Genomic DNA, 13,730 nt, shown 5'->3' on the forward strand with positions numbered 1-13,730 from the left:
TCGGGACTCATAGAACCATAGTTACATACGTAACTTACGTTTTCATTAGTAATTATTGCCATCACCTGCAGGGTGGGTCAGTCGTGTAACTTTCTTAACGTTAAGCTGTGTGTATACTGTACTGTATGTTCAACAACGCAGCCATGCAAAATAACATTGACAGCTATGAGGTGGCGAAAGCTTGACCTGCATAGCGACAGTTGCTAAACTATTTGGATTGGCACTGGACAATCGCTTTTTGGGGTGGGGTTTAGCGAAGAAGGGCAAATTCTGCAATATATATTATCTACACAGCTACAGAGCAGTGCCGGTACATACAGTAAGTGTTATGATGATTATCTCTGTCTTCCTCTCTCAGTTATGACTATACATTTGAGCTGTACTCGGACTCGGATCGTCTTTATCTGTTTGGCACAGATGACGAACAGAGCCACAGTGAATGGGTCAAGTCCATTGCCAAGGTATGAAGACCGGCCTTTTGTTGTTTCTTACTGTGCTTGATATACTGTACCGTGTGATACAGCTCCTGACGTAGAAGGAACTCACCTCAACTTTTAAACTTTTGAGGACAAATGCTGGTTGCAAAAGCAAGCATGCAGCCAATTGGCCTGATTTCACCTACTGTATTAACTGCAAACAGGGCTGGCTAAAGACACTCTTTGTATGTTACACACATTCATGCTCTTTTGTTTGTGCATGCGAATGTGCAATTAATTTAGATATTTCCTTCTTAAAAAGCTCAATTGACTTGACAACATATATAACAAGAAACCTAAAAAATAAACCATTAGCTTGAAGGATATTTTAGTTTTCATAATTCTAGCCATTTCACTGAGCTGAATGTATTGCTACAGATTGTGCCATTCCAACTCTTCACGCTCTCCTGATCTTGTCCGGAAGGTTTTCTGAAAATGCAGGTTTTTATTCACTGATTGATTAGCATAATGCTAATTCTACTGCTTTGCTACTGAAAAGTAGTGTCCAGCAGAGGAACTATATATACTGTATATGCAGTGAATAGAATTAACATATTACATTGTCATAATGTCCTCCTTCCTCACTGACGGTGCTCTACTGATCTACTGATCTAAGCTCAGTGTCCATAGTGCAGTGTCCATAGTGCAGTGTCCATACAGTGCTGACCTGACGACCGGGAGGACACACACCGTATTTGCCCTCATGTCATCTCGCTGACACATGGTGGGATTGATTGCTAGCGGTTCAGAATCATACCGTTAGGGATAATGTAAAGATTATGTGCCGTGCCGTGGTGCTGCCAGCTTGGCTGCTCTCCATCCAGCACAATCAGCCACGTGTGGCTGGGAATCCAGCCTGGGAGGGGAGGGGGGAAGGGGTCCTGTCCTTATGGCTGCACTGGTGGTGACCCCATGCAGTTGCTTGGCTGGGGTAGATAGGGTGAACCTCCCTCCGTGCACTCGTATGTTATTCATACAATGGAATGAACCCATTTTGGGGCGGGAACCCCTTTTGGTGTTGGCATTATGTTGTGCTTTAGCTATTGAAAAATAGCAGATCTACAAGCTCATAGCGCGCCACCGAGTGGCGCGCTACGAGCTTGTAGGTCTGCTATTTTTGAAAAATCAAAGAACCACTTACATAGAAACATAGCTTTTTCAGAAAACTGTCAGGATGTAGAAGACATTTTTAGAATCTGATCTCAGGTCAAAAATGGTCCTCTTTTTTTTTTGCAATCCTGATAATTCTGTACTGCTCTTTCATGAATTGTATATTGATTATATCAAATAAATCAGATCAAATCAAATGCTGTCCAGGTGAAACTCTTCACTGTCAGGTGAGAAGCTGATACGAATTATTTCAAATGATTTACTTACCCGGTGTGTGTGTGTGTTCCCCCGTGCAGACGTTCATCCCGGCAGACGCGGAGCCCCTCCTGAGGCTGGGCTTCGAGCGGATCGGCCGTCTGAAGTACAAGGACGGCCTGAACCTGCAGACCCCCAAGGTGGGCTGGTTCGCCCTGGTGGACTCCACACTGCACGCATACCTGGACGACAGCCAGGGAGAGGAGATCCACCTCCGCAAGCTGCAGGAGCTCTGTGAGTCACCGCATTGTTCACGTCACGTGCACTGTTCACGTGTGTGTGTGTGTGTGTGTGTCACCGCACTGTTCACGTGCACTGTTCACATGTGTGTGTGTGTGTGTGTGTGTGTGTGTGTGTGTCACCGCACTGTTCACGTGCACTGTTCACATACACATGTAGTGTACGGTACACTACATGCATGTACAGTACACTACCAAAGCGTATTTATTTTTTCCTGTGACAGCCGATTGAGTGAAAACCATGTGCCGTCTCTCTTCTCTCTCCCACAGCCATCCAACAGGATAACGGGGTTCTGGTTCTGGTGGAGAAGGGCAGGTGAGCAGCATTTAATTTAATTAGAAGGGCAGGTGAGCAGCATTTAACTTAATTAGAAGGGCAGGTGCTGCAGCATTTAACTTAATTAGAAGGGCAGGTGAGCAGCATTTAATTGAATTAGAAGGGCAGGTGCATCAGCATTTAATTTAATTAGAAGGGCAGGTGAGCAGCATTTGATTTAATTAGAAGGGCAGGTGAGCAGCATTTAATTTAATTAGAAGGGCATGTGCAGCAGCATTTAAATTAATTAGAAGGGCAGGTGAGCAGCATTTAACTTAATTAGAAGGGCAGGTGAGCAGCATTTAAATTAATTAGAAGGGCAGGTGCAGCAGCATTTAATTTAATTAGAAGGGCAGGTGAGCAGCATTTAATTTAATTAGAAGGGCAGGTGCAGCAGCATTTAATTTAATTAGAAGGGCAGGTGCAGCAGCATTTAACTTAATTAGAAGGGCAGGTGAGCAGCATTTAATTTAATTAGAAGGGCAGGTGAGCAGCATTTAATTTAATTAGAAGGGCAGGTGAGCAGCATTTAATTTAATTAGAAGGGCAGGTGCAGCAGCATTTAACTTAATTAGAAGGGCAGGTGAGCAGCATTTAACTTAATTAGAAGGGCAGGTGCAGCAGCATTTAATTTAATTAGAAGGGCAGGTGCAGCAGCATTTAATTTAATTAGAAGGGCAGGTGAGCAGCATTTAATTTAATTAGAAGGGCAGGTGCAGCAGCATTTAATTTAATTAGAAGGGCAGGTGAGCAGCATTTAATTTAATTAGAAGGGCAGGTGCAGCAGCATTTAACTTAATTAGAAGGGCAGGTGAGCAGCATTTAACTTAATTAGAAGGGCAGGTGAGCAGCATTTAATTTAATTAGAAGGGCAGGTGCAGCAGCATTTAATTTAATTAGAAGGGCAGGTGAGCAGCATTTAACTTAATTAGAAGGGCAGGTGCAGCAGCATTTAATTTAATTAGAAGGGCAGGTGAGCAGCATTTAATTTAATTAGAAGGGCAGGTGCAGCAGCATTAATTTAATTAGGAGGGCAGGTGAGCAGCATTTAATTTAATTAGAAGGGCAGGTGAGCAGCATTCATTTAATTAGAAAGGCAGGTGCAGCAGCATTTCACTTAATTAGAAGGGCAGGTGAGCAGCATTTAATTTAATTAGAAGGGCAGGTGAGCTGCATTTAACTTAATTAGAAGGGCAGGTGCAGCAGCATTTAACTTAATTAGAAGGGCAGGTGAGCAGCATTTCATTTAATTAGAAGGGCAGGTGCAGCAGCTTTAAATTTAATTAGAAGGGCAGGTGCAGCAGCATTTCACTTAATTAGAAGGGCAGGTGAGCAGCATTTAATTTAATTAGAAAAGCAGGTGCAGCAGCATTTAATTTAATTAGAAAGGCAGGTGCAGCAGCAGGGAAAGCTGATGCACTTTTCAAAGCTGCTTCAAAATGTCATGTTTCTAGCATGTCGTCCAGTATTGGGGACACGGGTTAGTTCTTATTGCACCTACTATTTACAGTATGTAACATGTTACCCTCTAAATTATCTCTGTTTATTACGCGGCTTGGTTGAATGCTTGATTCTGATTGGTCAATCGCTGAATTCGTTGGTGTGTTGTGTAAGGGATAATGTCTGGCTATAGCTGGTCATTGTTGGGAGATAATTCACAGACAGGGTGAGGTGGTTTATCACCCTGAAGGTGAATTATCACACTTATCACACGGCAGTTGACACAAAAGGGCTATAAGTAACATGGGTTTTATTTAGGCTATTTAGCATAGAAAATATGTCCACGGGTATTCTGCTCAAGAAAGTAGTTCCTTTTTAAAAGTTGAACCGAGCCGGCACCTCTTTTACGGCGCTGCAATGTGGAAGTGCGGATTGATATGAGCCGAGTGCTCTGTAGGCAGGCTTTGATCAAAGCTGCCGTTGATTAGCCATCTGCCTGTTATAGAGCGGAGCTCTAATAATACTTTCATTACCATAAGCAAGGAAATTGTCAGGCACCGACCCGGGAGAATATGAGGACCCAATTGTGCAGAGACGCACCAGAACTTTTGCTGAAGTAGAAATAATAACGGAACACGCCACTCAGGGCAGAACGAAAATACTTCTCTCTCTCCCACCCTGGGAACCAAAGGAGAGAAGTATAGAGCGTCGCAGTCCCGCCCCCTACCATGGACCAGGAAATGAATCCCAATTCATTTTTCCCTTAGACATTTTAAAAATATTTATTTAAAGACTGTTACGCCGCGGACAAAGCCAACTCGAGTCGTGGCAACTCATGACAACACAAACAATATTTTGGACCAAACAAATAATTACAAAGAAGAAAAACTACAAATAAAGTGTTTTTTTCTTCTTTCTAATTATTTGTTCGGCCCAAAAAATTGGGTTTGTTGTCATGATTTGTCACGACTCGAGTTGGCTTTGTCCGCGGCGTAAACGTCTTTAAATAAATACTTTCTGAAATGTCTATGAGGAAAATGAACAGAGAATCATTTCCTGGTCCATGGTAGGGGGCGGGACTGCGACGCTCTATCTATAGGCACCTTAAACACGTTTAGCACGAAGCAAACACAAACGTCAGAAGTCAGGTTAAATAACAGAAGGGGGAGGGGAAACATCACCGGGGAACAAACAAGGACGTTTAGAGAAGGAAAGATCATGGTCACGTGACTGTGCTTCGCCATGACACTTTTATGGGAGCCAAATCTCGCACCGGAAGTCACAGTGAATGGAGCAAGCTGGACCAGATCATAACAAAGCAACAGACACCATTTATGAACCCTCACCTCCCTCCTCCCCCCCCTCCCTCCTCCTCCTCAGAACGTTGTACATCGAGGGGGAGAAGAAGCTGGACTTCTTGGGCTGGTGTGGAGCCATCCAGACAGCGGCAGGCAGCGGAGGAGACTCCCTGAGTCAGCAGCAGCTCACCAACACAGACATACCGGTCATCGTCCACAGCTGTATCACCTACATCACACAGTTTGGTACGCACGCACACACACACAGTGGTGGCTCAGGGGTAGAGTGGCTGGATGGTAACCGCAAGGTTGCTAGTTCGAACCCGGGCTCCCCCAGAGTTAGTGTCGAAGTGTCCTTGAGCAAGACACTGAACCCCAATTGCTCCTGATGTGCTGGTTGGTGCCTTGCATGGTTTCTGCTGCCATCGGTGTATGAATGTGTGTGTGAATGGGTGAATGTAATGCACAATCTATGTAAGGCGCCTTGGATAAAGGCGCTATATAAATGCACCATTTACCATTTTACACACACACACACACACACACACATACACAGACATACTGGTCATCTTGCGCAGCTGCATCACCACAGTTTCGTGAGAATGGCACGCACGCACTCACACACACATACATATACATACAGTACACAAATGCCCTACTGCCTCTTATGACAGATAACCAATTGAAAATAGCAAATCTACAAGCTCAATTTGTATTCAAGACGGGAACCCCTTTTGGGGTCGTTTTTGCTATGTACACAAAATGGCACAAAACTTAGGTCAGGATTTAGACGGCGCTTTTTAGAATCGGCCTCAGTTCTTAAAATGGGTTAAAGTCCATAGACTTTGCTGGGGACGGGGAATTTATATATTAGGCTCCAAACAAACATTAATAGTCCATAGAGACTTGGCTGGCGGGGCTACCATAAAACCATAAAAGCTATAGCAGGCGGCCAGTGAGTTTCAACTGCACTAGTGGCTGGGGAACGGAACCAGACAGGCTGTCCTTAGGTTACTGACACACACGCACACGCTGTGGGCGAGAGTGCTTCACTCTGTGTTCTGGACGGGGAGAGAGGGGGGTGTGTGTGTGTGTGTGTGTGGTGTCATGTGACCATAATAGCAGGGCTTCTAGTGTAGCGGATGGTGAAACAACAAAACGTCTCTGTTCCACCTCTCTTCCTCTCTCTCTCTCTCTCTCTCTGTCTCTCTCTCTTTCTCTCTCTGTCTCTCTCTCTCTCTCTCCATATCTCCTGTGCTTATCTCTCTCTCTCTCCCACGCCTCTCTGATTCTCTCCTCTGTCCTGAGCTGCTCTCACTCACCACCTCAGTTCCCCTCTTCACTGCCCTGTGTGTGTGCGTGCGTGCGTGCGTGCGTGCGTGCGTGCGAGCGAATGAATGCTGCTCTCTGCAGATTTCCCCTGGTTTCCTGAGCAGAATGTTAATCCCTAGTCAGCGTTCTTGCCTGGGAACCACACAGAGCAGTGTCCCTTAACTAGCTGACACGTCACTGTACTTTTGCCAGACACACACCGTGGATTCACTGACGTTTACTTTCCTCCCCGCTATGAGGCTGGACTTCCTCCCATAGCCAGAGAGTATGAGTCTGGACTTCCTCCCATAGCCAAAGATTATGCTTGAAGCTGGAGAAATGAGGAAATGACCGGGCCACTCAAGTGACTGCGTTTCAACTGCTCCGTACACCAATGAATTGCAGCCTCTTGATTGGTCCACGTGTATTTTCAGCAACAATGCTGAATGCAATGCCCTCGACGCAACACATTTAAAAGTTTCCACAGAACAGCTCTCAATCTATCTAAGCATCCATCTTCAACCGCTTATCCGTAGTCGGGTCGCGAGGGCAACAGCTCCACCAGAGAGCTCCAGACTTCCCTCTCCAGAGCAACATTATAGTATCTTCCTCCTGGGGGATCCCGAGGCGTTCCAAGGCCAGTGAGTCGATGTAATCCCTCCATCGGCACCTTGGTCTGCCCCGGGGGTCTCCTCCCAGTGGGGACGTGCCTCGAGGACCTCCCTAGGGAGACGCCCGAGAGGCATCCTAACCTGATGCCTGAACCACCTAAGCTGGCTCCTTTCCAGGCGAAGAACAAGGGAGATGAACAAAAAGCATGGGAATACATCACATATATAAAAAGCATTTTCATGATAAATGCTTTTTATATATGTGATGTATTCCCATGCTTTTTGTTCTTGCTTAATGTAAATCGCTCTGGATTAAGAGCGTCTGCTAAATGCCTAAATTGTAAATTGTAAGCTGGCTCCTTTCCAGGCGAAGAAGCAGCGACTCTACTCCGAGTCTCTCTTGCGTGACTGAACTTCTCACCCTATCTATAAGGGAGATGCCAGCCACCCGTCGGCGAAAACTAATTTTGGCCACTTGTATCTGCGACCTTATCCTTTCCGTCTTCATGTCTGAATTACATGCGGTCCCCCATGACTATAGGTGAGAGTAGGAACGAAGATTGCTCAGTAGACAGAGAGCTTTTGCCTTCTGGCTCAGCTCTCTTTTCGTCACAACAGTGAGCGGTACAGCGACTGCAATACGGCCCCAGCTGCTCCGATTACACGGCTGATCTCCTCCTCCGTCCTCCCTGCACTGGTGAACAAGACCCCGAGATTTGACCTGAGATCAGATTCTAAAAATGTCTTCTACATCCTGACAGTTTTCTGAAAAAGCTATGTTTCTATGTCAGTCGTTCTTCGATTTTTCAAAAATAGCAGACCTACAAGCTTGTAGATCTGCTATTTTTCAATAGCTAAAGCATAACATAATGCTAACACCAAAAGGGGTTCCCGCCCAAAATGGGTTAACTCCTTCACCTTCAAGAACAGCTTCAAGAACAGCTCTAAGTGCAGTTATTTCAGATATAGACTCCGACATAAATCCGACATTGCTCGCTCACGTCACGTAGAAAGTAGAAACTAAACAGCCCTTGTTGTTTTTTTAGCGTGTTATCTTTTCAAGCTGCCTATGGGCCGAACTCCAGACTCAATCGTCAGTGAATCCATGTTATGAGTCTGGCAAAGCCAGGCTACTGAAAAATGTATATACTACGTACATGTACATGTATAAATATGACTCTGTGAACTGCTGGGGAAGGTATTGTAATAATATTCCAGTGTACACAAGGATTATAGAAGTTGACTTTGACCTTACTGTGTGATGATTTACATTGCTCACGCACCTTTTATATATTTATCATCTCAGGTATACTATGTGTACCGTAAATATGTTTTTTGTTTTGTTTTTCTTAACGTTTAATTGCGCAGTTTTTGTACCAAAGCCATCTAACGTGGGAAAGCACGTGGGAAAGCCCTTTATTTGTACAATGTGTGGAATAAAAGCTTTGCTTAAACCTTTCCCCTGCTTTGATCTCCTTGCGCGTGCACGATGAGAAGCGCACCACCCATCGAGTGTAATATTGCGATTATACAACGGGAGGAACAGGTTTGTTCGTCCCTCTCCTTCAGGCCTGATGTCGGAGAGCATTTACCGTAAGGGTAACATTTTTGTTCCGTCCCTCTCCCTCAGGGCTGATGTCGGGAGGGCATCTAAACTTAGAGTAACGTGTTTGTTCCGTCCCTCTCCCTCAGGGCTGATGTCGGGAGGGCATCTAAACTTAGAGTAACGTGTCTGTTCCGTCCCTCTCCCTCAGGGCTGATGTCGGGAGGGCATCTAAACTTAGAGTAACATGTTTGTTCCGTCCCTCTCCCTCAGGGCTGATGTCGGGAGGGCATCTAAACTTAGAGTAACATGTTTGTTCCGTCCCTCTCCCTCAGGGCTGATGTCGGGAGGGCATCTAAACTTAGAGTAACATGTTTGTTCCGTCCCTCTCCCTCAGGGCTGATGTCGGGAGGGCATCTAAACTTAGAGTAACATGTTTGTTCCGTCCCTCTCCCCCAGGGCTGATGTCGGGAGGGCATCTAAACTTAGAGTAACGTGTTGGTTCCGTCCCTCTCCCTCAGGGCTGATGTCGGAGGGCATCTAAACTTAGAGTAACGTGTTGGTTCATCCCTCTCCCTCAGGCCTGATGTCGGAGGGCATCTACCATAAGAGTAACGTGTCTGTTCCGTCCCTCTCCCTCAGGGCTGATGTCGGAGGGCATCTACCGCAAGAGCGGCGTGAACTCCCGCGTGGAGGCCATGTACGAGGCGTTCCGCCGCGACGCGCGCAGCGTCCACCTGAAGGAGGGCGTGGACCAGCCCGACGACGTCTCCAACACGCTCAAGCGCTTCTTCCGGAAGTCCGAGGAGGGTCTGCTCACGCTGCAGGCGGCCAGCGCCTGGCTCGCCACGCCCGGTACGGTTGCTTGTTATTTATAACTAGAGCTGGTGTCCCCCCGTTGGGCGCACTGGCCTACTTGGAACGATGCAAGTTTAAAATGCATGCCCCAATTATTACGTCTGTCTTCCTTTTAACCCATTTTGACCTGAGATCAGATTCTAAAAATGTCTTCTACATCCTGACAGTTTTCTGAAAAAGCTATGTTTCTATGTCAGTCGTTCTTCGATTTTTCAAAAATAGCAGACCTACAAGCTCGTAGCGCGCCACTCGGTGGCGCGCTATGAGCTTGTAGATTTGCTATTTTTCAATAGCTAAAGCATAACATAATGCTAACACCAAAAGGGGTTCCCACCCAAAATGGGTTAAGGCCACATATTGGTGATGTCTGTATCTGTCTGTCTGTGTCCCTTTATTCCTATATATGGAGTTCTGTGTCAGGAATGCCCAAATGCCAGATTCTCCTGCACGATTCTTCCTCGTCCGTCCTCTAGAACAGTGATTCCCAAACCCCCATTTGAAAAGATATGCCAGGGACCCCCATAAGAGAAGATTTTTACGGCTCTATAGAGCGTCGCAGTCCCGCCCCCTTTCATGACAACGCCAGGCCCAGGAAATGAATCCCAATGCATTTTTCCCATAGACATTTCAAAAAGTATTTATTTAAAGACGGTTACGCCGCGGACAAAGCCAACTCGAGTCGTGACAACTCATGACAACAAACACAATATTTTGGACCAAACAAATAATTACAAAGAAGAAAAACAACAAAAAAAGTGTTGTAACCTGCCGTTTTCTTCTTCTTTCTAATTCTTTGTTCGGCCCAAAAAATTGTGTTTGTTGTCATGATTTGTCACGACAAGAGTTGGCTTTGTATGACACTTAAAAGGTCTTTAAATAAATACTTTTTGAAATGGCTATGAGGAAAATGAACGGAGAATCATTTCTTGGGCCCTGGTAGGGTGGCGGGACTGCAACGCTCTATAGAGCAGTGGTTCCCAAACCTTTTCAGGTCAAGGACCCCCAAATCGACACCAATTAGCCTGCAGAGTAGACCCCCCATTTGAAAAGATATGCCAGGGACCCCAATAAGAGAAGATTTTTACGGCTCTATAGCAGTGATTCTCAACCCGTTTAATTTCAAGGACCCCCAGTTTACACGAAAAAAGTACAAAGACATGCACATCCAGCCCCAACTTGGGCAGGTGTTGAGCGCGGTGAGTAGTAGTATGAACAGATAAAGACAAGAAGGTACTTGCACACTGTGGGCTCCGATGCTTGTGAAGTGCCTTTATTTGCACAAAATATTGACTGTGACGCTTCCTCAGAGCGTGTCTGAGGAAGAGCATTACGCTCGAATCGTCACAGTCAATTCTTTGTGCAAATAAAGGCACTTCACAAGCATCGGAGCCCACAGTGTGCGAGTACCTTCTTTTCTTTATCTGTGCAAGGACCCCCAGTTTGACATGCATTAGTCTACGGACCCCCCATTTAATGGCATTTCTATCTCTGGGACCCCATTGTCAAATCAAAGTTAATTTAACTTTGGTTCCATTTGTACACTCAGAGTTACAGACACATAAACGGTACATTTGGCTCCAAACTATGATTTTTCCCACTTTGGGGAACCACTGCTCTTAGATGTGACAGGAGGCTGTGTGCAGGGGAGACGCTAATTTCCCAGCTCGGCGGGCATCATCCCACCCCGACCGCGAATCTGTGCCCGCTTTTATCCTCTCTCTGGAAGTCATGTTTGGAGGAACTCCCACACACGCACGCTGTTATAGGAGAAAGAGAGACACATCACACGGGAACACTTAGATACTGATGTTGCTCTAAATGCCTGGAGTTATGCAGCCTAATTGGACTCTTAACTCTCTCTCTCTCTCTCTCTCTCTCTCTCTCTCTCTCTCTCTCTCTCTCTCTCTCTCTCTCTCTCTCTCTCTCTCTCTCTCTCTCTGTCTCCAGACGTTAAGGAGGACAGTGTGAAGATCCAGAAGTACCAGGATCTGTTGAGCAGACTGCCGCGCGTCAACAAGGCTACGCTACGAGCGCTGGTCAACCACCTCTACTGGTTAGAGAGCACGCACGCACGCACCCACGCACGCACCCACGCACGCACGCACGCACGCACGCACGCACGCACGCACGCACGCACGCACGCACGCACGCACGCACGCACGCACGCCGCAACACATACACATCCATACTTTCACTCTTCACAACTTGTTTGCCTCTCTAAAACTCTCTTTTCAGCCCTTTTCACATACATTATTTATTCAGCATGTAAGCCATGGACCACCATTAGATGACATTTAGCCTCTCAGAGCCAAGACTAAAGTTTATTTTGTTGTCGTGTTGTCCACAATGAGAGACGACAGGCAAACGTTGATCAAAATAACAATTATTCTACATTCTCCGTGTAGACTTAAGTAAGGCAGATGTTTAAGAATATTTTGTAACTCATCAGAGCGTAAAATGAAATCAAACACACACGCACGCACGCACGCACACACATACACACACTCACACACACACGCACACACACGCACACACACACACAATAACGTTGTCAACGGCAAATTGTTAATTTTCTCATGTTACTGTGTGTAGGTGTTTGATCATTGTGTGTGTATGTGTGTGCGTGCGGCCGTGTGCGTGTGTGCGTGTGTGCGTGCGTGCGTGTGCTTGCGTGTGTGTGTCTGTGCGTGCGTGTGCTTGCGTGTGTGTGCTTGCATGCGTGCGTGTCTCCCTCAGTGTGCAGCGCTTCGCGGAGCTGAACCAGATGAGTCCTCACAACCTGGCCATCGTGTTCGGCCCCACGCTCTTCCAGACGGACGGCAAGGACTACACGGCCGTGCGCGTGGTGGAGGACCTCATCCAGAACTACACACACATCTTCCAGGTCAGACCCCCGTGCACTACACACACACACACACACACAGCGGCCGAAACATTCGAGAAATGACAGAATCGCCGTGTGAGGGTCTCCGGGGGTCCCCAGCACATCCAGACCCCCAGGAACGTGCCTAGGGAGCCGGGCCGGTTCCGGCGAGCCGCCCCACGTCCGAAACGGTTGAGAAATGACAGAGTTACCGTGTGGGGGTCCCTCTACTGTACTGTACTGTCACTGTACTGTCACACCCAAAATTATCATATATACAGTTAACCCATTTTGGGCGGGAACCCCTTTTGGTGTTAGCATTATGTTATGCTCATACCAAGCTCACTGCTATTTTTGAAAAATCGAAGAACGACTGACATAGAAACATAGCTTTTTCAGAAAACTGTCAGGATGTAGAAGACATTTTTAGAATCTGATCTCAGGTCAAAATGGGTTAATGTGTGTGTGTGCGTGTGTTAGGCTGCACAACAGTGACACTTGGTGGTGAAAACCAACCAAACGCTATGTTCGTGTTCGGACACAGCCAGGGACACAGCCAGGGACCCAGGGTCCAGGGACACAGCCAGGGACACAGCCAGGGACACAGCCAGGGACACAGCCAGGGACACAGCCAGGGACCCAGGGTCCCAGCCAGGGACACAGCCAGGGACACAGCCAGGGACCCAGGGTCCCAGCCACACACAAAGCTCCGTATAGAAGTGGTTGCACCACTCAAAAAGAGAGAGACACTCCAAAAGCAGGCTCGCCTCACCATGGCGTCTCCAGGCATTTTTGACGTTGACGTGTGGAAACTCTGGGAGTGAGTGACGTGTCGCCAGCATTCATTCTCACGCACCAGACAACCACGAGCAAACACAGACCGACAGACGGGTTGGCGTCGTTGGGCCAAGAGTGCAGATTAACCCATTTTGACCTGAGATCAGATTCTATAAATGTCTTCTACATCCTGACAGTTTTCTGAAAAAGCTATGTTTCTATGTCAGTCGTTCTTCGATTTTTCCAAAATAGCAGACCTACAAGCTCGTAGCGCGCCACTCGGTGGCGCGCTATGAGCTTGTAGATCTGCTATTTTTCAATAGCTAAAGCATAACATAATGCTAAAAGGGGTTCCCGCCCAAAATGGGTTAAAAGGACATTGTCTCTGTCCGGCGGGAAACCTCACATGTCCAAAACTGGACTCAAATTAAAAAGATCGACCATCTAAAAACGTGTCGCTTCGCGCCGTTTTTCAAGGCTTGTGGATCTGCTACTTTTGATGCTTCTGCACGACGCCGTAGTGCCGGGTTCCCCAATTAATGTTCCTCAAGGGCCATATTTTGACTAGGGTACCAGGCTGGGGGCCGAGTCCGCACGCACGAGGTCGAGGTCTTTCCCTGAAAATAAATTGTC

At 46.8% G+C, this 13,730-nt stretch overlaps 1 protein-coding gene across 6 annotated transcripts in view; it reads left to right on the plus strand.

Annotated features, from left to right (window-relative positions):
* Positions 1-13,730, plus strand: part of arap1 (ArfGAP with RhoGAP domain, ankyrin repeat and PH domain 1) — a 135,013-nt gene that overhangs the window by 88,853 nt on the left and 32,430 nt on the right. For all 6 annotated transcript variants that reach the window (XM_079515137.1, XM_079515140.1, XM_079515136.1 and 3 more), the window contains exons 18-24: positions 359-461; positions 1,883-2,075; positions 2,351-2,396; positions 5,217-5,380; positions 9,242-9,454; positions 11,405-11,510; positions 12,194-12,341. In XM_079515137.1, coding sequence (XP_079371263.1) covers positions 359-461; positions 1,883-2,075; positions 2,351-2,396; positions 5,217-5,380; positions 9,242-9,454; positions 11,405-11,510; positions 12,194-12,341 — 973 coding nt within the window. The remainder of the gene's footprint in view (positions 1-358; positions 462-1,882; positions 2,076-2,350; positions 2,397-5,216; positions 5,381-9,241; positions 9,455-11,404; positions 11,511-12,193; positions 12,342-13,730) is intronic.

The sequence above is a fragment of the Electrona antarctica genome, assembly GCF_951216825.1.
Source record: "Electrona antarctica genome assembly, chromosome: 11".
NCBI classification, from domain to species: Eukaryota; Metazoa; Chordata; class Actinopteri; order Myctophiformes; family Myctophidae; genus Electrona; species Electrona antarctica.